Raw genomic sequence first — 27389 nt, forward strand, 5'->3', positions numbered from 1 at the left:
TCCCTTCCCCAGGGGATCACTCGTCCAGCATGTATGCACATACTTGTTAAGCTATACGCACTAAGACTAGGCATAGAAGCCAAATGGAGAATTGTTAACCCAAACGTTTGTCTTTTTTTTCATCTCTCCAACCATCTATAATTCAAATATTTTTAATTTCAAATTCTGGCTAAGTTTCATGACCTTGGCTAAGCTTCTCAATCTTCCTATTTCTCATTTACTTAATCTATAAAACAGGGATCCTAACATTTACCTCTTAATGTGATTGCAGGGACTGAATGAGATAATAGAATTAAGAGACTTCAGTGGGAGTAAAGGATTTCAGGTGATGCTGAGTGCATAGTAAATATAGAAAAAAGGTAGCTATTACAATTTTTAAATTATCTCCACATGCAAGGCATTTCTACCCTTAAAATAACTCCCCTGTCCTTTCTTTCAAAGCTCATGCAATTGAGCAGCAGCAGCAGCAGTGGCAGCAGGAAATCTAGGCAAGTGTAAAATACACCTGTGTGCCAGCCACGTGCAGAGGAGTGAGAGATTAATTCTGATCAGGGCACAGATCAGTATAGAGGCCTTCTTGGGTGGTCAAAAGACATTATTTTAGGGATATAAAATCTGTATTATTAGGAAAGCCTATCATTAGAAATTGTTTCAGCCAAGGTCATGTTCATGGAGAGAAGAGCTCCCCCTTGACTATGAAGGATCATTGAAGGGAAAATTCAAGAGCTGAGATGAAAGAAAAAATGTCGCTCTAAGAAGGAGAAATAAATGAATCTCACTAATCCAGATTCTGCCAATTCCTTTTATAATATCCCAGAAAAGGAAAATTTGAATGCTAATCTTTGTTCAAACAATAAATCTTATTTTTATCCCAAAATACCTTCTCTGTTTTGCCTAATAATGTACTCCATCTTGGTTAGATGGCCCAAAAGTTATATGAAAAGACACTTAGGGGTTCTTAGAACTAAAGAAATGACAGGGTAATTGTGTGCATTGTTAAATCGCTGGATTTCCAGAATTTATTCATGAATGAAAATTCCTACCATAAATTTTCCTTCAAAATTCTGGGTAGGCCTTTTTAATGAGTAAGACTCTATCTCTGACTTGGGACTTGTCAGAAAATAAACTATTTAGCGCTTGGAAATTTTCATAAAAATCTTAAGTAGTATGTTCATATCAAGAAATATGAAATAGTTTTATCTCAACTTTTCTTACAGGTACATTTTTAGCAGAAAGAAAAAAAATCAGAAACTATCCCAACGGCATTTTTATTTTCTTACATATGAGATGGGGCATCAAAGCACCCCAGAATTATCTTTGGGGAGGGACGCTTCTTGTAATTCAGGCTTTCTTCCCCCTGCTAGGTGATTGTACTAGGAACCCATCTATATCAGTGTACTAGCTGGCATTGTTGTGAGAGGCTGCATTTGGCTTCACAAAAAAGTGAAAAATTTTTGGAGACTCTTTCAACACGTTTGCCCATTTCATGATGGGTGATTTATAAGCACACCTGCCCATACCACACTGAGTGTTCAGCAGTGTTTGACCAAAAATGCCATGACCCCCATGCCCTACCCTCCCTACTCATCTGATTTCACCCCAAGCAACTTTTTGTTTCCCCAGATGAAAACAGTCCTCAAAGAGAAATGTTTTGCCGATGTGGAAGAGGCAAAACAAAAAATGACAGAAGCGCTAGAAGGCACCAAAGTTGACACGTTCAAAAACTGTTTTGAGCAGTGGAATAAAGTCTTGATAGGTGTATTACATCAAATGGAGAGTACTTTGAAGGTGACTGAAGTTTAAACATGTAAGATTAACATGTAAGTTTTTATGAATAAATTCTGGTTTTGGCAGGTCTTCCCTTGTAAGTATTAAAAAAGCTTGCTTGAGTATGAACATATTGCATTTTGAATGTCTTGTTGTATTTTGACATTAGATTCCCAGCAAAACAAATAATTAAATCATAAACTACTTTTACTAAATGTTCTCCTTTACCATAATGTCAGTCTTTTCAATATAAGATCGTTAATCAAAGATTCTCCCAATACTGAGTATTCATATCATTTTTCTTTTTTACAGAACCCAACTGTGAACTTTTTTTTAAAATTTTAATTCCTTGTCCTTTAAGGATCATAGTTTTTCCACAATAATTTAGCATCTATGTTTTTAAATTGAACAAATTCAATTTCATTCTTGGACAATTAACTTTTAATTATTCCAAGGGAACCCACTATTAGTGCAAACAAACTAAGGGAATGCTCTATGTAATATAGCACTAAAATGCTTTATTTTTGTATATTCTATATGTTTTTAGATTGCATTTGTTGAAAGTTCTGGTTTTCTAAATTGCACATATAAAATATGTGGCTACTACAGCTGGTTAATACAGAAGTAAAACTTTACAGTCACTTGAATAATCATGAAATTGCAGCTATAAAAAGATGTAATCCTAAATAATTTTACAGATTTTATCACTAATTTGCCAAATGGCGATCAGGATGAAGACAAACACAGCATTCACTGGCTGGAAAATCTGACCACTTAAAACAACACTTTGATATATCAGGTGGAACTTGGTTATCAGGGGAATTGGCTCAAGCACCTGCTGCCTCAGAGTTTGGAAAAGGAAAGCTGGTTTCTCTCCTGAATTCACAGCCATCCTTACAGACCTGCACATGGCCAATGGCCAAGAGGAAAGAAACCAAAATGTAAAATAGAGAGAGAGACAGATAGATAGCCAACCAGATAGACAGACAAGCAAGCAGACAGATAGAAATACACCAATACGCTCAATACCATTTTTTAAAAAGAAAAGAATTATGTGTGTTTCATACCCAAAAAGCTAGTAAATCAAATGCCATCTTTCCAGAACAAAGAAAAGTCACCTATACTTTCAGCATTGTTCATTTTCTGCTCCTCAGTTCTTTAACACAGAATTTTCTGAAAGAGTACTTACATTTTCCTAACACATCTTATCATGTATCTTTCTTTCTTTTAAAAATATCCATTTATTGATTAAGTGTAGGTTATGTGGGCATGTGGTGAACACTCAAACTCTACAAAGGGGAATATGAGAAAATGCTAATATTCCCTTTCTGGTGCCAATTTCTAATTCACTGCAGTTCCCCAAGGGTGAGCTTTTGTTACTTATATCTTATCAAAAGTATTCCCTGTGTTGAAATGTACTTCAAAATGCTTTCATGTAATGGATAAAATAATATCACATTTCATTGTACTGTTATAATTCATTCACATAAAAGTAATCATTAGTACACCTTTGTTAAAGCGAGGCTTGCAATACTCAAAAGGAAAAAAAGAAGGACTTTAATTTTATATTCTTAAAAGACCATTTGCTTTGCTACATTTCAGGATAAGCTAATTAGTAAAAATGATAAGATTACTTAAATTTGAAAAAATTATAAAGGGTCTTACACTTAAAAATTTCAATTTCAATTCATTTCTTATAAGCATGGCATGTTAAAACCAGTCATCTTGCCTATATGGTATTTCTACAAGCAACCTACTTCCTTTAGAAGAGTGAATTTCCACTTTGGTACCAGTTATTTAATAAAAATTCAGAAATCAAAGGTGTTGAAATGATTTTTAACTAGCAAACAATGTTCTAAAATTTTCTGATTTATTGATTATATATACCAAAAGATCTTGCTTTCTTTTAAGACCTACTCCATTAACTTCAAATAAATATTAATAACAAACACTTTTTCTTTAGATTTTTTCTATAATATTTCTCCATTCCAAAGTAAGAATAAGTGTTTCCACACCACCGTGGCATACCTTTGCACACTTACAGGACTCTCAGCCCATATACACACGACTAGCATTTATTTCCACTGTGTTCTTCTCATGATCACAGAAGCCCCTGAAGAGGTTTATTAAAAAGCAAAAGTCATGGGCTCCACTCTGGACCTCCTGAATTTGAATCTCTTGGTGAGCTGCAGAGAAATCTGCATTTTAACAAGCTCCTATAGTGATTCTTAACTAATATTTGAGAATGACAAAATTTGGGGCCACAAGCATTTCAAGAAGATAAAAAATCAGATATATTTAGATGACACATATTTCACATTTCAGAATATAGAGTCAAAAAGCTTCTATTGGTTTATGGAAGATTAGTCAGTTAATTGCTGGCTGTGCTACTAGGTCTTCAGACACCCAGTCCATTCCACCTCAGACAACAAAACATGGCCTCCTCTCTACTATGGGGTTTGGAAATTCTGGCTTCTTCTGAATAACGCAAGAATGCTTCCTTAGTTCTGGGCTCCTCCTGAACCTTGGTTGGCTAGTACTCCTTGATGCAGAAAGCCCAATCAATACACTTAATAAAAATACACTTAAGAGAAAGAATCTCATTTTGTTTAGAATGGGGCTAGTGTGGTCAACAGTTTCAGACCTATGTGCTGTTCACCCACTGTTGCTGAGTGTACATGACTGAAGCTACGTTTCTTTGATGCCTTCAATCAGAAATGACAGCAATGCTCTTCCTCCTATCATGACCAGGCAGACTGACTATAAGGCATCCCAATTTATTTTTCTTCAATTAAATACTTTTGCTGGATCTAGTACTTCATCAAAGACACAAAAATAGATTTTGTTAGAGTTATAAGTAACTTCATATTTTTCACTTAAATATATTTTTCTGTTTGATATTCAATTTATATACTAAAATGGTAATATTTTGGGCTATTAAATGTTATTAATCAATAATTCTGATAAGTAGATGGAGTTGATTTCAACTTGAAACATAGATCAGTAACAGTTTATTTAAAATTTTTAAAGCATTGTTAAGTTCTAACTGACCACCTGAAATTAGGTACTTTCCCAAGCAGAACTTTATCTTAGCCCAATCCATTAAAATAAGCCTAAGGTTATAATTTTGAATGATGGATCCCAGATTTCCTAAATGGCTTCTAATGGGTTTCCTTATATGAAAGGATCATGAAAATGGGTAGTGTACAGGTAGCTTCAAAGCTCTGTGCAGGATATAAAAGGTACATTTAAACAAGTGCAATTATACTGAGTCTAACTACTGATTTACCTTAATTTTTAAAATTCCAGCCTTGGTCATATATTCCAAGAGCATATGACCTGTCATTAAACAATTGTGGGTTTCTGATCCTCCCCTTTCAGTCTTAGAATCTTGAGACTATATTAAGACTTACAGTTGAATTAGATCAACAACTGCTTTCCATGGCCCTCAAGGGATTACAGTGGAGTTGGTGAGTGAACAGGCAAAAATCATACTGTGTCAAAATATGCTGGAATTCCCTTAGTACAGCCCCCCTTAGAAGCCTGACACTCTGTCTTTTGATAAAACTAGTTCTTCCTCCAATGTGAAAATAGACTATGGGGTTGGGAGTTCACCCCAGATGAAGATGTTGGCTTCTTTTAGGACCATATTGTATGAAAAATTCCCACTGTGTCTTTAAACACTAGAGCCAAACTCAGTGCTGCAAATGTGTCACTGTTAAGGGTCCACAGGAACAAGACCATAGGAGGAAAGTATATTCAAGCCTCATTGGTGCTGTTCTCAGGAACATGAGATTACCGATTGGGGAAAGGTGGGATCCGCCGCACTATTTACATTTGCTCTCAGTCTCACTCTGCTTCAGAATTTAGGTAGTTTTGTTTCTGTAAGTTAAACTAGCATACAACAATATGTGTATGTTCTGTTTTTGAAAACTAGCTATGACTTTATAAAAAGGGCTTCCATTCTTAATTAATTTGTTTATGATTTTTAAAAAATATATTACATGTTGTACTTTCTCTTTTTGTTATAGCAAAAAAAAAAAATCAGTTCATTCACCAGAAAGTAACAGTCGGTGCCATGGTTGCTCAGGGAAATGCAATGGAAATAATAGGTTGAAAAACCTTTGTGCACTGCTGATGGCAGTGTAAAACCATGCAGCCCTATGGAAACCAGTATGGAGGTTCCTCAGAAAAATCAAATATAGAATTACTATGTGATCTACCAAGTCCACTTCTGGTTACATACTAACAATAAAAAATGAAAACAAGGATCCAATCAGACATTTGTACTCGAATTCTACCTCAGTTTTTGCTCCCTAAAAATGAGAATTAAAGGAAATGAACCAATTAAACGTATCTTTTTTAGTGCCAACCCACCTTGATAGTTTCAATAATCACTACCAACAGATTATCATTCAAGGATAAATGAGAACAAAGGAGATGTAAAATGGATAAAAGAAAAATCTGCAAGGCATCTTGTGTGCTGTTAAGAATGAGACTTTTCTTGTTTTATTGAATTTGTTAACAAAAGTTCTAAGGTCTGGGGAAATGCTTCCAGGTAGCAAAAGCAAAGTTTTGAAGCTCACAGGTCTAAGGAGAAATTAATAAAATGCAGTGGGGAAATTAAGTTGAACAAAAGTGCAATGAGCCATAGTTAAACCAATTAATTAGGCAGGTTTTGATATGTATATAACAAGGTTGCTGAAGAATTAAAAACAAATCCAAGATTTTAAACCAGGATTTGATATTCAACAAAATGTCAAATGGTAACAGGAAGAAAAGTCACATTTTGTTAGTAGCATTCTTTGACAAATTCCTTCCTCATTTATATGTATCACCTCCTTTCTTTTTTCTATTAATCTTTAAAAACCAATTTCAATAACATACAATAATCTTATGCTTTGCTTGACTTTTCTGCAATCTTATTTATGACTATAAAATGTTTTCACTTTCTTGCAACATTAATTATAAAAATATTTATTTTTCAGTAGTATGTCTACTATTTTTTTAGACAGTGATGAAGATTAACTTGCCCCTGAAGCCTGGCAGGTGTGAGGATGACAGCTGAGGTGTCAAGACCTCAGGCAGGGTTGTCACAGGGGTTAAGCTTCAGTTCCAAACTTAACACTGAGGAGCAATGGGACCCTGCACAAGTAACTTAGCTTTAGCTTCCTCCACTGTCAAAATGTTGCACAAGTTAAATATATTTGAAAACTCCATGGCACAATGTCTGGCAGAGAAATCTCTCAATACAAAGAAAGTATTAACAGTATAAAGCAGTTTCCAATTTGCAGATGTCTTTTTATTACTAAAACTGCTTGTTTATACTTTAACATGTATTTCCACCAATACGATTTCAAAAACCATAATGAAATGGTTGGTAGGTTTCTAGACTAATGTCCCAAACCTTTAATTACCCCAAACATTATTTCAGTTGAGAATTGTTCTAATAGTATTCTGGCTGGGTGGCAACCTTGCCCTGGTTTTCCTGGTTTCAGCATTGCAAGTCCCTCGTCCCGGGAAACCCTTCAGTCCCAGACAAATCTAATCATGATTTCTTTATTTGGAACCTATTCATTCATTCATTCATTCATTCATTCATTCATTCATTCATCTATATTCTGCAGCACCAGGTACATTCATAGGTGCTGTAGATAAAAGGGCAAATCACCCTTAACAAACCCAGAGCCGTAAAGGAGATAGACAAATGAGCTAACTGCTAATGATGAGGATGCTGGCAAAGCACAGGGGTGGGATGCCGCACACAGACTTGTGGTTTAGGGAGACTTCCCAGAGGAGCTGATTACTAAATTGGACCTTGATTTAGATTTATACCCTAAACCAGAGCTTTCTACTTTATTCTTTGGGCATTTTGCATGTCTGAGCTCAGTATTCCTTAAACATATGTACTAAAACACAACCTCTTTAGATTGACTGTGGTCATTTTCTAACAGATTTGGAATAATTTCTAACATGCATGTAATTTTTGTGAAATGTCAGCAAAATATAACTATAAATAACCACACACCCTTGACTTTATAGAATTTCTTCCCACTCTGGAGATACAGCTAGTTAAAATCTACTTGTAAGAATGCTAATTGCTTGCTTGCTTTTCATTATTTGAAATTCATTGCCCAAAGGAAATTATTAGAACAACATGTAAACTGAAAACAAAACATAACTTATGATAAATAATACTGTTCTATCCAGAATAATGTAGTGGGTGCCCCCAAGTTAGCAAGTTAAACATATTTCCTAAAGCTTGTTATCAAGTAATTGGTGTTCTATTCTCTATACTTGAATAACTTTTAAAATATTCCTCAGCATGCCTCTGTCATTATTACAGCAAATGCTGTGACAAGGTGATAAGACACAGGCTGCTTGCAACAGAAAGCTCTTACTCTGTATGCACTGACTAGAGCTTAAAGATTTGATTCTCCATTTGGAGGAAGACGCAGATTTACCACAGAATCTGAAGGTGAGAGGTGGACTTATTCCCAGACTGTAAGGTCCATCGGGGGCAGGCAGCATGTCTGTATATATTATTCACTGCTGCTTTCCCAGTGCTTGGGACATAACTGATGCACAAATGGTTAAGTAAATACCAAAACACACTGAAAGATCTGCACTCTGTATTTCTAACAAATGGTCATTCAGAGCACTAGGAACTGAAAAACTCTCTTTACCACTCATGAAAATCAGCAACCCTCTTTGACAAGTTACGTAGCTTAAGTTTCAAAAATAGTCACAACCCAGACCAAAGCCACATGTTTTGTTTTAAGGGCCAGTTAGTGTCACTCTATTCCTTAGCCTCAGACTACATGTCTCATCTTAGCCAGTAACCTTTGAGGTATTTATAGGATTTTCAAAAAATGTTCAAGTGGTTAAGAATAAATTGTCTTTGTTATACTAAAGATACCTCATGACATGCTCTCCATAGAATATGGACCAGAAGCATCAATTTAAAGACTCATCAGTTGCAATCATCATCCATCTTAAGCCCCATAGAGGTTATAAATGTGTGTCAGAGAATGATCTTACTGACTATGAGGATTCCTTGGTAATTTTGAGCAAACAAAGGAAAGTACTAAAAAGTATTAAAATTCCCACTTGTGAGCATTTTCTTTCTCATTTGGTCATGGCATTTTTTTACACATGTACACTTGTTAATGTATACATAACACACCTGACACATTTAACATTCAGTGGATAAGTAGAAGTGGCAAGTCTTTTTAAAATTCACATTGTTTGTATTTGTGTTTACCTTTGAAGTTTACTGCACCAACTGCAGTTGAAGCCAATCTGAGAGGATACACAGGGGCCACAACCATTAAACTGGAGACAGGCTAGGAAATGAGAGAGAGAGAGAGAGTCATCAAGACTAACTGGGATCATGGAGGGAAACAACCCAACAATGACTGCGTGTTCAATACAACTCACCCATCCCTACATGCCTGCACATGCTAAGCACCATGCTATAATTATTGGTAAACAGACCATTAAACATGTGGATAATTTTTTCCAACTAGGTGTGTTCACGTGTTAACTTACTAGGTAATGGGGTCATCTCCACAGCTGAAATGTTGGTAATTTTTGACATTTGTAACTCTACTCGGTGGTACTCATAAATTGTTCTTCTTCGAACATCTGTAAAAATAAAAATGGAAAAAAATCAACTCTCCACATTTCTTTACCTATAAAATAAGTGTTCTAATAATGCATGTGAAATTAAACACTTTCACCTGGTGCAATTTTAAAATAGAGATTTAAAATAGCAATTCTTCTGCTGAGATTGATTATTAAAAAACTAACAAACAAATGAAAAAGACCCTGCAAGTCATGTGCCCATGTACCCAGGAGTCTTTTTATCAATGAAGCTGAAAGTGATGATGAGGGTCTCAGATATCTCACGCTGCTAGCAGGGCTCCAAGCATTGTCACCCAGAGTTTACTTAAGACATTTCCTCGATAGATTATTTTTGACATATGAAGTCAAAGAGGAAAGATGACACCATTTGTCTGAAACTAAATCAATTTCCTAAATCATTTATCCTAAAGTAAATCCTTTAGGAACAGGTAGTAATTAAAAAATTTTCACAGCCTAAATTAGGTTGATTTTGCCAAAATAAGAGTCTGACTGCATTAAAGATTTAGAATAAATGTCTTTAATAAAAGTAAAAATAGAACTTAAATCATTATAAAATCAATATTGCTATTTATTAAATACATCATATTATGTCTAAGAAAGGTTAATAAATTAGCGGTTATATTGTATGCAGTAATTTATAATAATAGATCAGCATATCCAGCAAGATGGAAAATAGGCAAGATGGAGATTTGACAAGAATTCTGATAATTAAAACTCAGACAAATATAAGCAAACAAGACTGTTGATAAAATATATTTAAAATTGCCCTTTAATAAAAGACCTGAGCCTTATACTAGTAAGCCTGTCTGAGTTGGGTAAATTATAGTGGTAATGTTACCAGCATTTTATTTAGCTTTTGGAATGTTTGTAATGCAGAGATGCATTTCCTGAATACTGTCATACCTGTCAGGAATTATTTAGGAAGCTATAAGTTACTTCAAAAATATTACCATATCCAAACTTAGGAAGTAATATTTCATAGTGGTTAATAGCACATGATGTTAAACAGTGTGTCTGGTTCAAATACCAGTGTTTCTGCTTGATAACTGTGTGACTTGGGGCCCCACAAGCTTTTCTGTGCCTCAGTCTCCATCAACAAAATAGCGATAATAGCATTGAGTTGTTCAGAGAATTAAAATGAGGTAATAAAAATTTCTTAAAATAATCCTTTCACATTGCAAGTGCTCAATAAATGTCAGATATAATTTTGTCCTGTCTTCAATATGACAACTGTAGATTGTAATACTGGTCATATGCTGCAATGTAATGTGGCCTAAATTCTGTAGATCTAAACTCACTGAAACCACACTGAAGTCCTGAAATCAGGCTTCTAGGAATCTGTCTCCCAACTTATCTTAGAGAAAGTTCAATTTTGATTAAAATTAATAGACCCAACAATAATCTCCTTTAGGACGTAAAGCAAAACTAGTATAGTAACCCAGAAGATATGGAGCTGGCTTTCAGTAAAAGAGTTTAGGAAATATAGATATGTGCACATCCAGGAGGAAAGTCAAACACATACTTACAACCTGCACATATCTCTACTTTTCTCCACCCATATCCTTTCCCCCATTTCTGGTTATTCGCCATGAAATTCTACTCCAGAAGAGGAAGGAAGAGGGTGTGGCCCCAAATGAACTTTTTGGGGCTAGGAGTGATTTTAGAGCTACTCACTAAATATACCTTCAGGTTTACCAGATTGGAAAACACTGCTTAGAACCCTATCCCAATTAATTTTTTTTTTGGTGTAACTGAAAGATCCATATATACATCTCAAAGTGTAAAATTTATCAAACATTAGAGAAAATGCTGACTTCACGGTTTTTAGCAAGGTTTCAAGAGGCACAGGAATCATGCCTTCTTTTTTTTTTTTAACTTCTAAGGCACATAAAAAGATTACTCAGTTTCTGCCTTTTTCTAAACTGGATGTGTTCCTATATACTGCTTTGCCAAATATTGTGCTAAACAATTTAAGTCTCAGAAATAAATAAATGAAATAGCTGTGCCACTGAGATGGAGGTTTCAAGTCTTCATCTTAAAGTTCACACAGTATCTATGATACTAGTAGACGCTTAAAATACTAGTTTTCTTTTCATTTCATATTTTACTTTAAAAAGGTCAAACTGCTAACATACTGACTGTGGAGCCCCTGGGAGGTAATTATTGGTCATGCATGTGGGGAAAAGGGAAAAAGTGCTTTATTTTTCTATGCTACTTCTACCACTTGCTCAGACACCTCCAACTGTGGGGAGGAGATTAACAAAACCAAACTTAATGAGAATAATTTTTATTTGATGACTTGCCAATTAATGACAGCTTCCAAATGGTCAATGCTGTTGCATTTCAGAGATATCCCTATCAATGACAAGTAATTACTAATCTATTTACTGGTAGCTCCTGCCAATGGTAGATGCTTTCATTTGATTCCAGAAATGTATTTAACCCATGTGTCTTGTTTAGAAAGTCAAAAAAAAAAAAAAAATGTTGTACCAAGCATTTAGTCATACTAGTAGTGATACAGCTTCAATTGTCTTCTTACAACTTTATAAAACCAAGATCAACAATAATGCCCATTAAGAGCTTTTAAAATTGAAAAAGAAAATAAATCTCTGGGCAGACTAATAGAGGAGAAAGTTCAATAATCAAAATCTTCAGGTGATGTGACTCAAAATGTAACTATGGAATTGCATTTTTTAGAAGTTCTGAGCAGTATCTGCAGGAGAAACAGAGCGATTGTATGGGAACGCTGGGAACCCTCTCTAATCAATATGTACTCTATCCAAAATAAACAGTTTATTGAATACCCTGTGGCCTGATTAGCCATGATCTAGTTCATTAGCCTGCCTTTTAAAAAAAATATACTTTATAGATTATGCTATTACAGTTGTCCCATTTTTTTCTCCCCTTTATTCCCCTCTCCCCTGTACCCCCCACCATCATTCCCCCACCTTAGTTCATGTCCATGGGTCATACATAGCCTGTCTTGAAAGCTAACATTTACATAAAAAATGTATGAGTGATTTCCTAAATTGGTCGGTTTTATATTTATATAAATATTTTAATAGACTGTATTATCATGTAAATGATTTGCTAACATTTCCTTACTTATGTGATGCCAGTGCTTAATGACTGGCCCAAATGATTTATTTTTCTTTCTTGTTCCAACTGAGCCTACTACACAGGACCACTTACTGAACAGTCTTTAATGTAAATAGCATATATTGCACAATTACAATTTCATCCCCAGTGCAAAGACTCAGGAAAAAAACAGACTTTTGAGAAAAGTGCACTGTTACAGCAGTTACAGGTTTTCTACATAAAATTGCAATACATTAACAGAATTAGCTAATTGTCATTGCTAAATAAAGCATCTACAGACAGAAGATGGTTTTGGCCTCCAACTTTTTAAAAACTTTCTCTATAGTTTTAATTCTATTAAATAGCAATGTAATTCAATATTGGATACGGCAACATAAAATGTAGGTGATTATGAAGTGCTAATCTGAATGTTTTAGATTTTCCTCTCATCATTCCCTCACTGTCTGCAAAATTTCAGGTCACTGCAAAATCCTAGTGGCCAGATTTCATAACTTACTTGAGCAAGCATAAAAAAAAAATCAGAAACTTTAAAAACAATCTTCACTTTTGTCCTCCTTCCACATATTTACTAATGACTTAAACAAGATGCATTTCTTGAACTCCTTCAGTAATCACGTGGCCCACGAAGAGTCAGGACAGTAATCTCGGTCAATGTACTATCTTGGCGGATTGGGTAACCCGTGGACCGCAGGCCTGGTTCCCACCATGGCTCCCACTGGCTCAAGGGCTCTGCCTCGGAAGAGGGAGCTTCCACCCAGGGGACACATCTCTGTACTCTTGAGACTTAGGGGAAGATTCTGTAATGTACATTTGCAATGTCATTATTTTTTTTCTAAGAGAAAAGAAGATTGAGATTTTCTTACAATTGGGTGAAATGCAATAAAATTTATTTATTTCAATATCAAGTTTTTAAGAAGTGTTTTATGTTAAATCACTCAGAAGCTTGGAACATGCATAAGGAAATGACCCTATATTTTTAAGAAACTAAATTTCCTATAGCAAAATGGAACTGGAAAAATTAACACCTGGACATGTTTATAAATTTAGGCAACCAGTGTTAGTTAAAAATGGAAATATTCTTTTTGTTGTAGGGAAGTATAAGTTAAAATGGAAATAATCATTATGTAATAGGAAAAAGTAAGACATAAATTTGAAGGCAAATGTGAAAGAGAAAAGTGAAAACTCTAATATCTGGGATCATAATTTAAAACAAAAATGGAAGATGCAACTTGATTGAAAAATTCCAGAGAATTATTTTTGAGAACTGTTTGGCTACTTTTCTATGCCCTCCATAGTGAGGCTACCCCAAAGGGTAGTTTTGCAAAGATGAGTTTTTGATTCTCTATTTTGAAAAGAATATTAAACTGGGTTTCTTTTCTCTAGACCAATAAATCCTAGCCAACTAGGTACATAACAAAGATGTATTAAATAAATTAATGTTGAAATATACTTTTTTAAGGTATTGAAGTCCTTTCTGTGAATTTCAGGATTTTATGTTAAAATAAAATAATTCAAATATTATTAAATAAATTGAGGGAAATGTCTCTAAACTGTCTTTACTTTAACTGAGATTGGTATAGACTAAAAAGCCAATGAATGAATAAATAGAAATAACAGAAACAACTTAACCACAAGATCCTGAAGGAATTCTTTTTTGTTCATAGAAATTTAAACAACAAAGGAAAAGAAAAAAATTAAATATGTTAAAATGAACTAATCAGCAATTTCTCATATCCAGAAAATTCTCAAACTTTTTAAAAATCAAGTTAGGGTCAATCAAATAGGATATATTAGAAATGTATCTATTAAAACAATGAAATATCACTTTATATGATGCTTTCTATCTTGAAAGAGTTTCATAAGAGAATATTTATTGGACAAAATGCCATAATGTCTATTTTTTTTCCTTTACTTGAAATTTGAGTAAGCCGGTACACATGCTTGAGAACAAAAACACCTAAAGAGGCTGCATTGTAATGAAAAGCAATTTTGTCTCCTGTAAAAAATAATTTTGAAATGTTTTTCATTTTGAGAAGAGAGAAGGTAAGGTGACACAATTCACTGAAGGATTTATAGATTGATCTGTCATTAAGTGACTGAAAAGGCCCTACTAACTTACAAAACCATAAGTGAAGCTCAGTTCCTTTGAAAGAATGTTAATTGGGTTATGTAAAATATTATGAAAGAAAAAAAATCTTTGAGTTTTTCCAAGATGTTTTATTTCTTCTGTATTATATCAACATGCTTTTAAAATTATAGTTAGTAAGTAACTATAATGGTTGTATCTTACCTTGGAGAAAATGGAATGCTTCTATTTAAAAATGTATTATTTAATCATATCTAAAATTCTAAGGCCTTATAAGAGGCAAAGTCAAAAGAATGTTTATATAAAATTACACTTGAAATTTAATATTTTCTTTAAATATGTGTATATGGTTTATTGATGCTCTGTCCAAAATAAATATTAGTCACATCTATCTCTTTAAATTAACATTGATTAATTAAATCAAATTAAAAATTCAACTCCCCTGTTTCACTAGCCACATTTCAAGAACATAGTAGCCACACAGAGTTAGTGAGACTGTACTGGACAGTTCAGATATAGATGATTTCATCAGTGCAGGAAGTTGTATTGAACAGTACTGGACTATGGTATTATTATTATTATTATTATTTGAGAATTAAAGCTGATGACATTTTACAGAGTAAAAAGCAAATCTCTGTTTTTGTTTGTTGAATTTTTTTACAGTCTGTAAATATAACTTCAGTCAAATTCTTTGAAAAACAGCTGATTGGTTTGTAACCTTATATAGAGACCATATATGGCAAACTATTTACAATGTTACTCAAAAAGTTCACTGAACCCCTAAATATTTTAAAATATATTTGCTTTCCAAATTAATTGTTAGTTAAAATGCTAATGCTTCTATTGAGTGTGAATAATAATAACCAAGAAAGCAAATGCACATTGTAGCATGAACAACATCGAAAAATGTAAAAGAGTAGATGCTGATGAGAAAGGGAGTGGCACTGAAGAAAGATCCAGATGATGCCCTGCTGGTTTGAAGAATACAGCGGAGCCATCTAAGGGATTCAGAAATGGTATCATAACTTGTAGGGCCATTCCAGGTTCGGTCGGCAGCTTTCCAGACTGGTTTCTGCTACAAGAGTTCTGCCTGTGTGTGTGCAAGTGAATTTCGAGTTACTGAAATGGCACAGCCTGAGGTTTCCAAATAAAAGAACCACAAAGGCGTGAGTGGATTTTGTGGGTTTCTTGCTGAGAATGTTATACTCATTAAGCTGAGAGGGTGGAGAAAAGGTGAAGCCTGATGGTGAAGGTCAGCCCCTGAGAGATTAAGATTGAAGTTCAAAACATTAAATTGGAGGAGAGGGAAACAAACAAGGAGGAATGGTACTAGAGAGACCCATACCGTTTACCCAGGAAGACCTCTGTGCACTGCACATAGTATAGAAGGATTCGAAGGGACACGAACCAAGGCTGAGAAAGAGTTTTATTTCATGGAGCTATTTAACAAGAAATTATGGAAACCATACATGGCCTATGAATATATAACAATGTTAAAACTTTCTGGTAACCAAAAGACTATTAGAGAAACAATGAAATATTCTGTGCTGCTTATCAAATTTACAAAGTGTAAAAAATTATAATAGTCCAATAGGATTTGGGGAAATGGGATATAATAGAATGCTGGTGGGGGAGTAAATTAGTACAGCCTTTATAGAAAGCAATTTGTCAAAGTGTGTAAAAAACACATTAACATTCAAAGGCTATGTACTCATTTTAAAGAATCAAGTATGCGTAAAAATTTAAAAATAAGGATGTTCAGCACTATTTTACTGACAATTAATACGAAAGCAACCTACAAGGCAAATCAATGCTGAGACAGGTTACATAAATTATGAAAAAAGAATTTGTTGCCGCTACTAATGACTACATTTTAGACATGAACTTAGCAATGTAGAAAATATATTTTATATATAATGGGAAAACAGGTAGCAAAAATATTTGTAGCATAATGCTGATTTTCTTATGTGTATGTATACTATAAACAAAAAATTGTATGCAGATACATGGAAACATGATTGTTAACTTTTTGCAATAATAGATTTATAAGCAATTTAAATTTTATTCTTTGTGTTTTCTGTTATTTTACAAATTCCTCTAAATTAACATTCATTATGACTAAATTCACAACTAGGGTTTTAAACTTGTATTTCTGTAATGAATAATCCCAGTCACTGTATGCAAACCTGTCTTTCATGTTTGTACCTGTGGAGTTTGAATGGGCTGATGTCTGGTTCTTTCTATCTCTGAAGTTTATGAAACACAAATGGTAATGCTGAAATGAGTACACATGGGCAGACACTAAGATGTTAAAAAACCAATGATGACATAGTCAGAAAGGATGAGTTTCAGAGAGAGGGAGCTGAGGTGTTTCTAGTGGAAATCCCCTGTGGACCCACTCCAGGAGCCCTTGGCCTGGGTGTGGTCACCTTAGCATCACTGCATTTTTAAAGTAATGATGTTTATGATGATGAATAAACAACAGGTATAAGTACAAGCACAGTGCTAACTCTGTGCCCGGTACTGCATGCTATACACACATTTCAATTGGTATCTAAAGAAAGTTATAGAAACTAAACAAAATGCCTAAGGTCTCATGATCAGTATCCACACTACTTATGTCCCTTATGTGTCCTGGACTCTTTTCATTAAAATTCATCTTTTATTTTTTTTTAAATATAAGGGTTAATTTCACCATCGACTTTTCTCATTTTTTTTGAAGGAGCAAAGGCATTTCCCTTGTAACCTCAGAACTACTTACTAATTCACTAACCATGCCTGAATTCCCTTTGATATTTTAAACTATGAGATCACCTGATCATTTTGGAAAGATGAAGCCTACTTTATGCTTGAAAGTTACATCGAAACCATTTAGTATTTGGAAGCTTTTGATAACCAAAAAAAAAAAACAAACCCCAAGTTTTTCTTTGTTCTTGTTGATATTATGACGAAGGTGTAGGGAGAAATCTTTGTAAAAAATAAATTACATTTGCCTTACAGCTTTTTGAGTGCTTTACCAAACCTTTACCAAGTCTGATTAAAACGTTATAGCAACTGTGGTCCCACTGGGAAAAATTATTCTCAAGATTGTAGCTCATGTTCCCATGTGGCCATGGCTAGATTAAGGCTAGGATATAGGTTCCATAACCCATGTAACCAAAATGAGTAAAGGAACAGAAAATTTATCTTATGAGAATTGGGTTCTGTATAATACACCGCAGAGCACAGAAAAAATGAAACTGCCTACTTCTTAGGATAACAATCAGTTTTCCCTACATTCACTCAGGAGAGGAAAAAGGGGTAACAGAGATGAGGGATTGAAATTTCCTATGAGGATAACTCCTAACAATGAGGCTGTTAAATAAGGGAACAGAATTTTGAAAACAACTTACATATCTAAATTCTGACTGCACACGTAAGAAACATATAGATCTCTAGGAATCATCTTATTTTCTCAGGAGAAATAACCCTTGCATAATTGTATTATGTTAATCTGGGGTCAACCTAATCTCTGGTGTAAACAAGTACGATAAATTTATTTTTAGCTAAGACTGCAATGCAACCACAGCTCTCCTCTCATACAGCAGCTCATGTAGCAAACACTGCTACACTTTATAAATGTGGGAAAAGATTTCTAAGGAGATTAAAAATTTTTCTCTCCCCCAAAAGATTTTTAAGTAGAACATATCTATTCCTCTGTGTGTGTGTGCTGAAATATGATCCAGTCTAAGGGCAGGTATGAGTGGATTAGCAACTCAGAACTTTCATTCATTTTTGGCTAATTTTCTCAGTGAAGTCAACAAAAACATGAATGTGAATGTTGCTCCAGCATCAGCTCGCCTGAGAGGAGCTTTTCTTTGAACTAAAAGCTTGAGTAATTTTTTTAGATGAATGCTGAGTCCTAAACTTTAGACATAATCTGTTCTCAAAATTCATGAGTTTTGCCAATTTATTCAATAAAATTAATATTTGGGAAGGATATTTTTTTCTCTAAAACATAATGGTTCCCTATTATAGATGCAAAATTGCAGTTGGGGACAACTTAATAACTTATTTAAATACAGTTTAATCATGTCTAAGTTCTCACAAACTTGAATATTAAAATATTAAAATAATAAATATTAAAATGTTAAAATTGTAAAAAAATTTCCTTTGTACTTTGGACTATCTTCCTCTCTGAACACTAACATATGAGGACATCCATGTGGACTAAGACACTTTCTGAGGAAGCTGTGAATAAAATTCATTCTGGGATGAAAAGACACCACGAACAAACTGAAAGTGGTGTTCCCTTTTACCTGCGCAATAACTGACTCAAGTCATGCTCGATTAAAGCCTCTGAAAGAAAAAATGTGAGAACAACCCTCTTTCAACAGGAGCTGATGTCGTCTTTCCCAGGACTCAGCTTACTTAAGAGTTCTGTCTGAATGTCTCTGCTGCCTACATGTGCTTACACATCCTTGCTCTGTCACAGCACAGTTCTGATTCTGGAAAACTGTCTTAATTTGACAGTTCCCTTGAATACCGCCTCCCACAAGTTCTGAGCTAACATGGAGAAATGTTCTTCCCCAGCAAAACTGCCACATATGAATGTTCTTGTGAATCATGGTTGTAAAATAAACCCTGTGTTGCCAGCCAATCCCCTGCTCTGAAAATTCTCATTTCCACTCCATCTACTTTCTATACTTGAGAGATCTCACAATTAAAGAGAATTAGCTCAAGTCAAGACCAAACAGCATATATGCATTTGATAATTTAAGTCTAGCATATCATAAAAGAAGAAAAAGAACTTTGAACAAAAGGGAAAGAAATGACCTAACCTTGAGGTGTGTTTTATTATCACCTCTTGCTTTACATTAGCATGTCTGGGGCACAACCGAACAGGCGTGTCCAGTATGAACACACCCAAGCATCCCTCAGGACTGTCCTTGAAATCAAGGAGGTTTAAAAAACAGAAACTTTCTAACAATGGCTATTTACATGGTCAGGCTACTACAAACTGCACTTATATTTTGAATTTCTAATATGATGAACAGCTGACCAAAGTACCACATATGTTTTTATTTTATAAAATGTAAGCTAGACTAGGCAGGCAAAAAAAAAAAACACATTAAAAAAAGAAAATACATATATTCTCTGATAGTTATAAAATTCCACCAAAATTTTTATTTACCTCAACTTATACTTTTCCTTTCACGTTCATTTGGATTCTTAAGCAGTCTCATACAAATATGCTAAACACAAAAAGGTACAAAGCTGTTCATTTGCTGATAAATGTATTTAAACTCAACATACAAAAAAGTCATATACCTATTAGTGAAATAATCTGCCTCTCTTTCATGTCCTTCTTCTTCTTAATAAAAGAAATATATCTGTACAACCAAGCTAACTGTCCTAAAGAATCCAAAATATACACTGTTGCCAGACTATTTAATTTCACTTTACCTAAATTACCAGTATTAGTTCAAGAGTAACAGAGAGAGAGAAGAGAGCAAACCTCAGTAAAAGTTATAAACCAAACAATATAATCAACAAGCAGCACTTATCTAAGCGATCTGGTTGTTCAAAGAATTAACATCAGCCCAGATCCACCCTTTACATTTCCCCCCACAGTGGGCTCAGACCCTCCAATGTCCCTTCCTGTACTTACTGGGGATTTGCTGGATCCTGTGGACAACCACAAAGGCATCAGACAGCCCCACCTTCACTGGGTGATTGGTCGAACTTATCTGTGTGACCAGGACAGGAATCTACAAAAGAAAAATCAGATTGCTGTGTTAGATTTTAATTTCATCTTGTTTAATAAATAAAATCCGGCAATGGAGATGAAGAACTAGAGAGAGAGCAGTGAATATTAAGTAAGAAAGGCATACAGTAACTAAAATCACATCCATTTAGTGCTAACTGATGAGCTAAAGTGACAAGTTTCTGGTCCTACAGTCGGCTACTTGATGATGAAAGCAATAGATGCTCAGAGCATGTAACTGATGCTGGATAATGAAAACTTATCACACATACAGGCACACCATAAATGCAGTTAGTGCTGCCTATCACTTAAGGAATACAAATTCTTCTTCCACTGTTTTCATAAAGGACTTAATTATATAATTATTTTCATAGTTTTCTTTAAAAACCTTGTTTAGAGTGGTTTTATAGAAGAAAATCTAGAGAAAGACAAATAAGTGCATTCCTAAAGATATACTTAACAATATTATTGGTCAATATTTACTATAATGTAGTGATATTTGGCAATTAATAGATGTGAAACTTCACCATTTTGGTTGAAACTCACATGGAAAACATGAATTATGATGGGTCACCTCCAAGTCACACTTCCATAATTTAAACCTCAATGAAAATCCAAATCTGAACATGACAGACATTCCTAATATTTCAGTTTAGAGAATTAGGACACATTGAGAATATACTAATCATAATACAGCAGTTACAAATGAGACAAATTAAAAGGATAACATTGATTACTAACTTTATTTTCTTTTATAGAAATAAAAATGGAATGAAATTATCTTCAATAAATAAAAGAACAAGAAACAAAAAGGAAAGAATATATGCATCAAAAAATCTTTAAGCAGAATCAACAGGTTGTGGGCCATCTGTGGGTAATTCATTACAGAAAATATTAGATCAGACACTGTTGTATAAACCTTCACAAATGGTATAGCAATAAGATGGGGAAAAATAAACTGGAGAGAAGACATAATAAGGGCTGTACTGATTACTTTTGCCCATGACATCATGAAATTGAAAAGGGCTATTTTGTTGAAATTGACCAATTAAGAGGAAATTTAAATGTTTCATAATTTTCTGAAATGATCCTGAAATGCATAAATGGAAGATGACATTTTCCCTTTATGCACTAAATCAGTCCTCTCTCAGACAATGTCATATGCCAATTCCACATTGGTGTGCCCAGTTCTTAACCATCATTAAAAATTATTCTGATACTTGGACAAGAAGACAAAACAAACCTCAATTTTTGGTCCTAAAAGTTCATTTACTAAATGAAACTCTGATATACTTATTCAGTATCAATATATGAATCCCTTTTCCAAATGGGCATTATACTCGGTTACCCAGGGCTATGCTCCATGAGAAGGAGCAATTTACATTTAAGACAGACTTACAGTTAAAGATGAAAAGACCAAAGAATGGTGAAAGTGCAGACAAAAATCCCCACTTGGGTTATATTTTGTATATCCTAATGAGACGAAGTCATAATTATTTTAAAATTGCATTATGGAGACACGCCTGCCGAGAAGTAAGTACAGAGACTTTGTTCTGGCACGAGTCACTTGCTTCTCCCCTCCAGCATCTCTGACTGCAGTGTCTCTCTGCTAGGTGAGAAGTGTTTTGCCAGAAAACTCTATGGTAATAATTGTTATCTCTTTCTTTCCTTTTTATTTTCAAATCATTTTTATTATGTCTTCTTTAAATTTAATTTATTGGGGTGACATTGTTTAATAAAATTATATAGGTTCCAGGTATACAATTCTATAACACATCATCTTGAGTGTTTATTACTGTCAATTGAAAAATCCTATTATGTTGTTAAGAATATAATATTTTCCTACTGGAGTTTGTACTCCAGCTCACATGTCTTGGTTCCTGCTATAGCAATTTTTCCTTCTCTTTGGATTTTCCACTCTACCTGTCCTAGCTCTCTTCCTTATCATTTTGTCCCTTACCTAGCCATCTTTCATTTGATTTTGTTTTTTCCAGCTCTTTCCTTCCTTTCACTGCCTTCCTTTATATTCTGTCTTAAAGTCAAACCCTTTCCTCTGGTGCTTTTTGTCTGTGGTGGATTGACTGCAGTAGCAGCTTCCTGCACCCACACTTTTTGCCTTTTCACTGGGTTGTTGTCTTCCACTCTAACTCTGGGCTCAGTAACATAGGAAAAGAAGATAAAACGTGAAGCAAAGAGGATGCTCAAGAAAGTGCTTGCACATTTGCACCTCCCTTCTCAGTTCCCTGCCACTGTCATGAGAATGTACCCTGCTGGTTTGCTGAAGATACATGAGAGACATGTGGAGAAATATTCTTCCAACAGAGATCATCCTTGACCAGCAAGCCCTTAGACAATCTACCAGCTAACAGCTGACACACAAATGAGCTCAGGTAGCAGCATCACAGAGTCCAACCCAGACTACTGGAGCCACTGAGTTGATCCATAGGTATCTTGTGAGAAATAAGAAGTGTGGTTGTTTTAAACCACTCCATTTGGGGGTGATCTGTTGTGCAGCCTTGACTAAATTTCTTTTGGTATCTTATAGGAATTAAAAGGTTATCAATGGATCAGTTGTAAATAAAGTGTCAAGGGAGATGGGAGGGGGCAGGGGCAGGTATAGGGAGCGTGTACTCCCTGACAGATATGGCAATGGCTTTAGATTTTATCTCAAGCCATATGGGGAAGATTTTAGAGGATTTTCAATAGAGGGAGGACATACCCTTACATCTGAAAAAGATCATACTGGCTACTGTGTGGTCAAGACTGTAGGGCCAAGGGGAAACAGAGAAACTAGTTAGAAGAGCATCTCAATTGTCCCAGTGAGATGGGTTGCTTGGACTATACTGGAGTGTAAGTGTAGGAGGTGAGAACAGAGCAGAGAGATGAATTCTGAAGGTACTATCATCAAGACACACTGTACATTTAATAAGAAAAGTATAAGAGTAGAGTCAACAATGCCACCAAGACTTTGGTCTTACTGGCAGGAAAAATGGAACTATACTTTTCGTCAGGGCTGCCGTGTTGCACACCCTCAGTTTATTCACCGTGCATGTGGTAAGAACAGTGTGCCCCGGGGGTGCAGAGGGGCTTGTGCCGCTCTGAAGACGAGGACTGGTGTTCTGAGGCAGAGAAAACTAGGAGAAGAAAGGCTGGGAAGGGGTGATAACTTTATGGCAAGAATACTGGATTCAAATGCTTTTCTTTAAAATTTTATAGAATTCATGAATAAGAACTTAGGCTTTCCAAAACTGTGGTATTTTATGCTGATTAAATATTGAAATAAAAATGTATAAGAAGCTTTTGATTCCTCACATTTTCCTAGATGATACCCAGGCCTTTTATGAAATGATTACAAATCAGGTTTTAAAAAACTGCTTTTGTCAATTGAATTAAATAACTAACATTGTAAAAGATTAATGAGGAAGAGATACCTCCAGGCTCTCTCAAAGATTTCTTTCAGAAGTATGTCTGCTTGTCTCCATCTGATCCTGTCATTATCATTTCCACTCTGCCTTTTTGGCTTGTAATCTTTTTACTTCCAAATAACAAGGTGTGGGGTTGTTCTGAGAAAGGACCACTCATTCCCTCACTGCAGCCAAGTGAGTGAGCTGTGTAAGCACTCTGAGAGCAGGGCAGAGCTGTCCGCGCGTCTCCACGTCACTCTGTGATTCGAGACCGTTAAGATGAATGAGTACTGTTCAAATCATGTTTCAAATGGGCTGCCTTTTGATTAATATCAACAAAGCATCTGTACGTGTGTATAGAAATAAACTGGTATTGCACACAATTAGCACAAGAACATGTTTGCCATATTGTCACAGTCACCTTTTCTTTGGAGGACTCTGCATTTATAAGGATTTAAGACACAAGCCAGAGAAGCCACCACCAAGGATGACATCCAAGTATGAAAACTCTAAAAACTTTGCTTATGAGAAGCTCGTTTTTCTCCTTTCTACAAGTTTATATTCATCCGGAAAATGCTTCTCTTAAGTTAGTTCCTTGGGATGTTAGGGAACCAATCAGAAATTATATAAACTCTTTACTGCATAAGCTTTTTTTTTTTAATGTAGCCTCATGACTTTCATGTACCCATGATAGTTTCCTTTCACAATTAAAGCAAAGCCAGATTTTTGCTTGGCCTCTGTATGATTTGTATTGAATCATAAATTTCCAAGAATGAGTTTCACAATATATTCACCCACAAGATATATATAGAAAAGAGGCATTGATGTCAGTTAAAATGTGCTTGCAGTTTGGCTTACAGAAACATTTATAAATTATTTTTTAGATATAATTTTTATGTCATTTTAAAAGATATAGATGTATTTATTATTTAAGTAATCATAACTTTTCCTGCAAATGATACAGTGAACCAAATTAAGTATAGGTGCAGAAAGGAGTTGCAATAACTAGTCACCATTAAGGCAGGAAAGATTAGGAGTAAGCAAAGGTAGGGCATAGCACATTGGCCTTTGGAAGGAGATCCAAAGTCAAGAGCTTGCTCCCTTTTCTACACTGTGGTATCATTCACCAGGATACAAGTGCCCAATGCAATGCCTAAAATGTGAACTTCTATGTCCATCTCTAAAACAGGGAGGTAACAGCAGCTGCTTCACTCAGAGGTAATGGGGTTTTATTTTCCTGTCTGTTCTGCCCTGCAACCTTTGCCAAGGCATTCTTTTTCTTTCCCATTATGTACCCAGCTAGCTGTCTAATAAGTGGCACAACATCTCAGCAAGGGCTTGATTGTGTAGTATGTGTGCCAATGTATGAATCATATGTCTATCAGAAAGAAACTGGAAAGAATTACTCTAAACTCACTCTGGTTCTCTCACTATTTTTTCCCACTCACTTATCAACAATATGGTGCTTGATAACAAATATATTAACACAAAGCTTAGTATTTGACCCATTCTCACCCGCATTCAATCCTTAACTTCTTTCCTCACCTTCTTTAATGTCTGATCTGGCTTCTGTGTAACTCAGTAGGGTATCCAATTTTAAAAAGTCTTTTATTATTATCAAAACAACACATAAGGTCCAGAGTGTTAGCGTTCAGTTGTCTAAAAACTATATTTGAATAGAAAGGCTTCCGGTTACATTTGACAATTAAACAATTCATTTGCTTTACTGTATGTCATTAACATTTCACACAATTATTTAAATCCCTTTTCAGTTTACAGTTACTGAACTCTTTCATAGGCCAGGCACTGAGTCATGCACTTGACGGCATGAAAGCAAGGGAGAGCCTCATGCTGAAAACACATTCTTAACATCTCTCTTGCCCTATGTCCACAATCACACCCTACAGAAAATCTGGAAGGATACAAATAACAGCATAAATCTGACAAGTAAAGACAGCCCCTACGTTAAAAGAGGAGTTTCAAACTTAGTCTCTTCAGAAGCTAGTGCTGGCCTGGGGTAAGAAAGAAGCTGGCTAGGGAGAAACTGGAGGGTGCACACCCTGAGTAACGAACGAGTGATCGGAGGCTTCTGATTTCTCAAGACAAAATGCAAATCTGTACTTTTATTTGAAACCTTCAAATATTTAAATTTTGGCAAATATCCACTTTGTGAGCACACATACACAAATGTGACCTCTGATTTAAAGGCCACCCACCGTGGATTTGACAAACTAGAGTTGCAGCTTCATATAAAGACGACAGAGAGGCAGGTGCCCGCGCCTAAAGAAGCCGGTGCAACTCAGCTCAGGAGAGTCAAAACCACGGTGGGAACCTTCTCTGGAATGATAGCTAGACAAGGGAGCTTGTCTAAACACAGCTTGGGAATAAAACACTAGGGGAAAAGAAAGGGGACTAAGAATCTCTGCACCCTGAGTTTCGGAAGGAGGAATGTAGAAGTCTTTGCCTCAGTAACGAGGGGGCTCTTCAGTCAGGAAATGTCAGGGTAGGAAGAATGCTTTTGGTCTAACTCTAGTAAGAGCACTTTGTGAGAGAGGCCCCTCAATGACACCTCAGGGATGCAATGGAGGCTTGGAAGGAAAAATGCATTGACCAAATACAGAAAGACCAAATACATTGTTTAAGGACAGCATAGCCAACTAATGGCAGGGCCGGCATTACAAGTTTTCTGTTTCTAGAATTATTTCTTTTAGGTTCCTTCCTTCCTTCCTTCCTTCCTTCCTTCCTTCCTTCCTTCCTTCCTTCCTTCCTTCCTTCCTTCCTCCCTTCCTCCCTTCCTCCCTTCCTCCCTTCCTCCCTTCCTTCCTCCCTCCCTCCCTCCCTCCCTCCCGCATTTGTTACTGAAATATTATAAAGATAAAAGTGATAGAAGATTTGCCCACAGCATTCAGAGTTCCTTCACCAAAATCCTAGTGTTCTAGCAGTACTGGTAAGAGAAAGAGTGGAGGCACAGAATCTTTCCATAGTCATCTCTCGTCATCCATAGTCATAGCTCTGCATTACTCAACCAAAGATTTGAGATTCTCATAAGTTATACAACCTTTGTTGTTATACAGCTGTTATTTTAGTTAACTTCAAAGATAAGTTTATGTAGGATGAGGCCAAAGCACACACACACAAAATCATCTTTTAAAAAATTTCCTCTCAAATTATCAACTCTTCACTTTAATGTACTTTTTAACTTCAGGGTATCCATTTGGTTCTTTTACATGAATTTCATTACTTTTTGAAATCAACCATCTTGTCATCTATTTTGTTAACTATATTAATAACAGTTCTTTTAAATTTTGTGGCTGATAACTCTAATACCTAGATTTCTTATGGGTCTGTTTCTATCATTTGTTTTTTTTTTTTTTCCTGTAGGTTTTCATTTATGGCTCATGTCTCCCTGCTTGCTAGGTAAATTTTGATCAAACACAGGGCATTGTTTGCAAAATACTAATGAGATACTGTGAGGTTGTAGATGATATTTCCTTCCTCCAGAGAGGGTTAACTACTTTTTGTTTGGTGGTTTGGATAGAGCAGATTAATGTTATGCTCATTCTAAGGTGAGCACTGGTGATTATAAAGGCCGGCATGTTTCTGATTAGCCCTTACTCCTACAGTCCAGTCCTTAAGGAAT

General features: G+C 35.3%; 1 protein-coding gene across 1 annotated transcript in view; it reads right to left on the reverse strand.

Moving 5' to 3' along the window:
* The window catches only part of PLXDC2 (plexin domain containing 2), a 403365-nt gene that overhangs the window by 70083 nt on the left and 305893 nt on the right, over nt 1-27389 (reverse strand). The window contains exons 8-10 of the mRNA XM_028507369.2: nt 20250-20349; nt 9319-9414; nt 9032-9113 (exon numbers count right to left, since the gene is read on the reverse strand). Of these exons, the coding sequence (XP_028363170.1) occupies nt 9032-9113; nt 9319-9414; nt 20250-20349 (278 nt within the window). The remainder of the gene's footprint in view (nt 1-9031; nt 9114-9318; nt 9415-20249; nt 20350-27389) is intronic.

This window comes from Phyllostomus discolor, chromosome 1, assembly GCF_004126475.2.
Source record: "Phyllostomus discolor isolate MPI-MPIP mPhyDis1 chromosome 1, mPhyDis1.pri.v3, whole genome shotgun sequence".
Classification (NCBI taxonomy): domain Eukaryota; kingdom Metazoa; phylum Chordata; class Mammalia; order Chiroptera; family Phyllostomidae; genus Phyllostomus; species Phyllostomus discolor.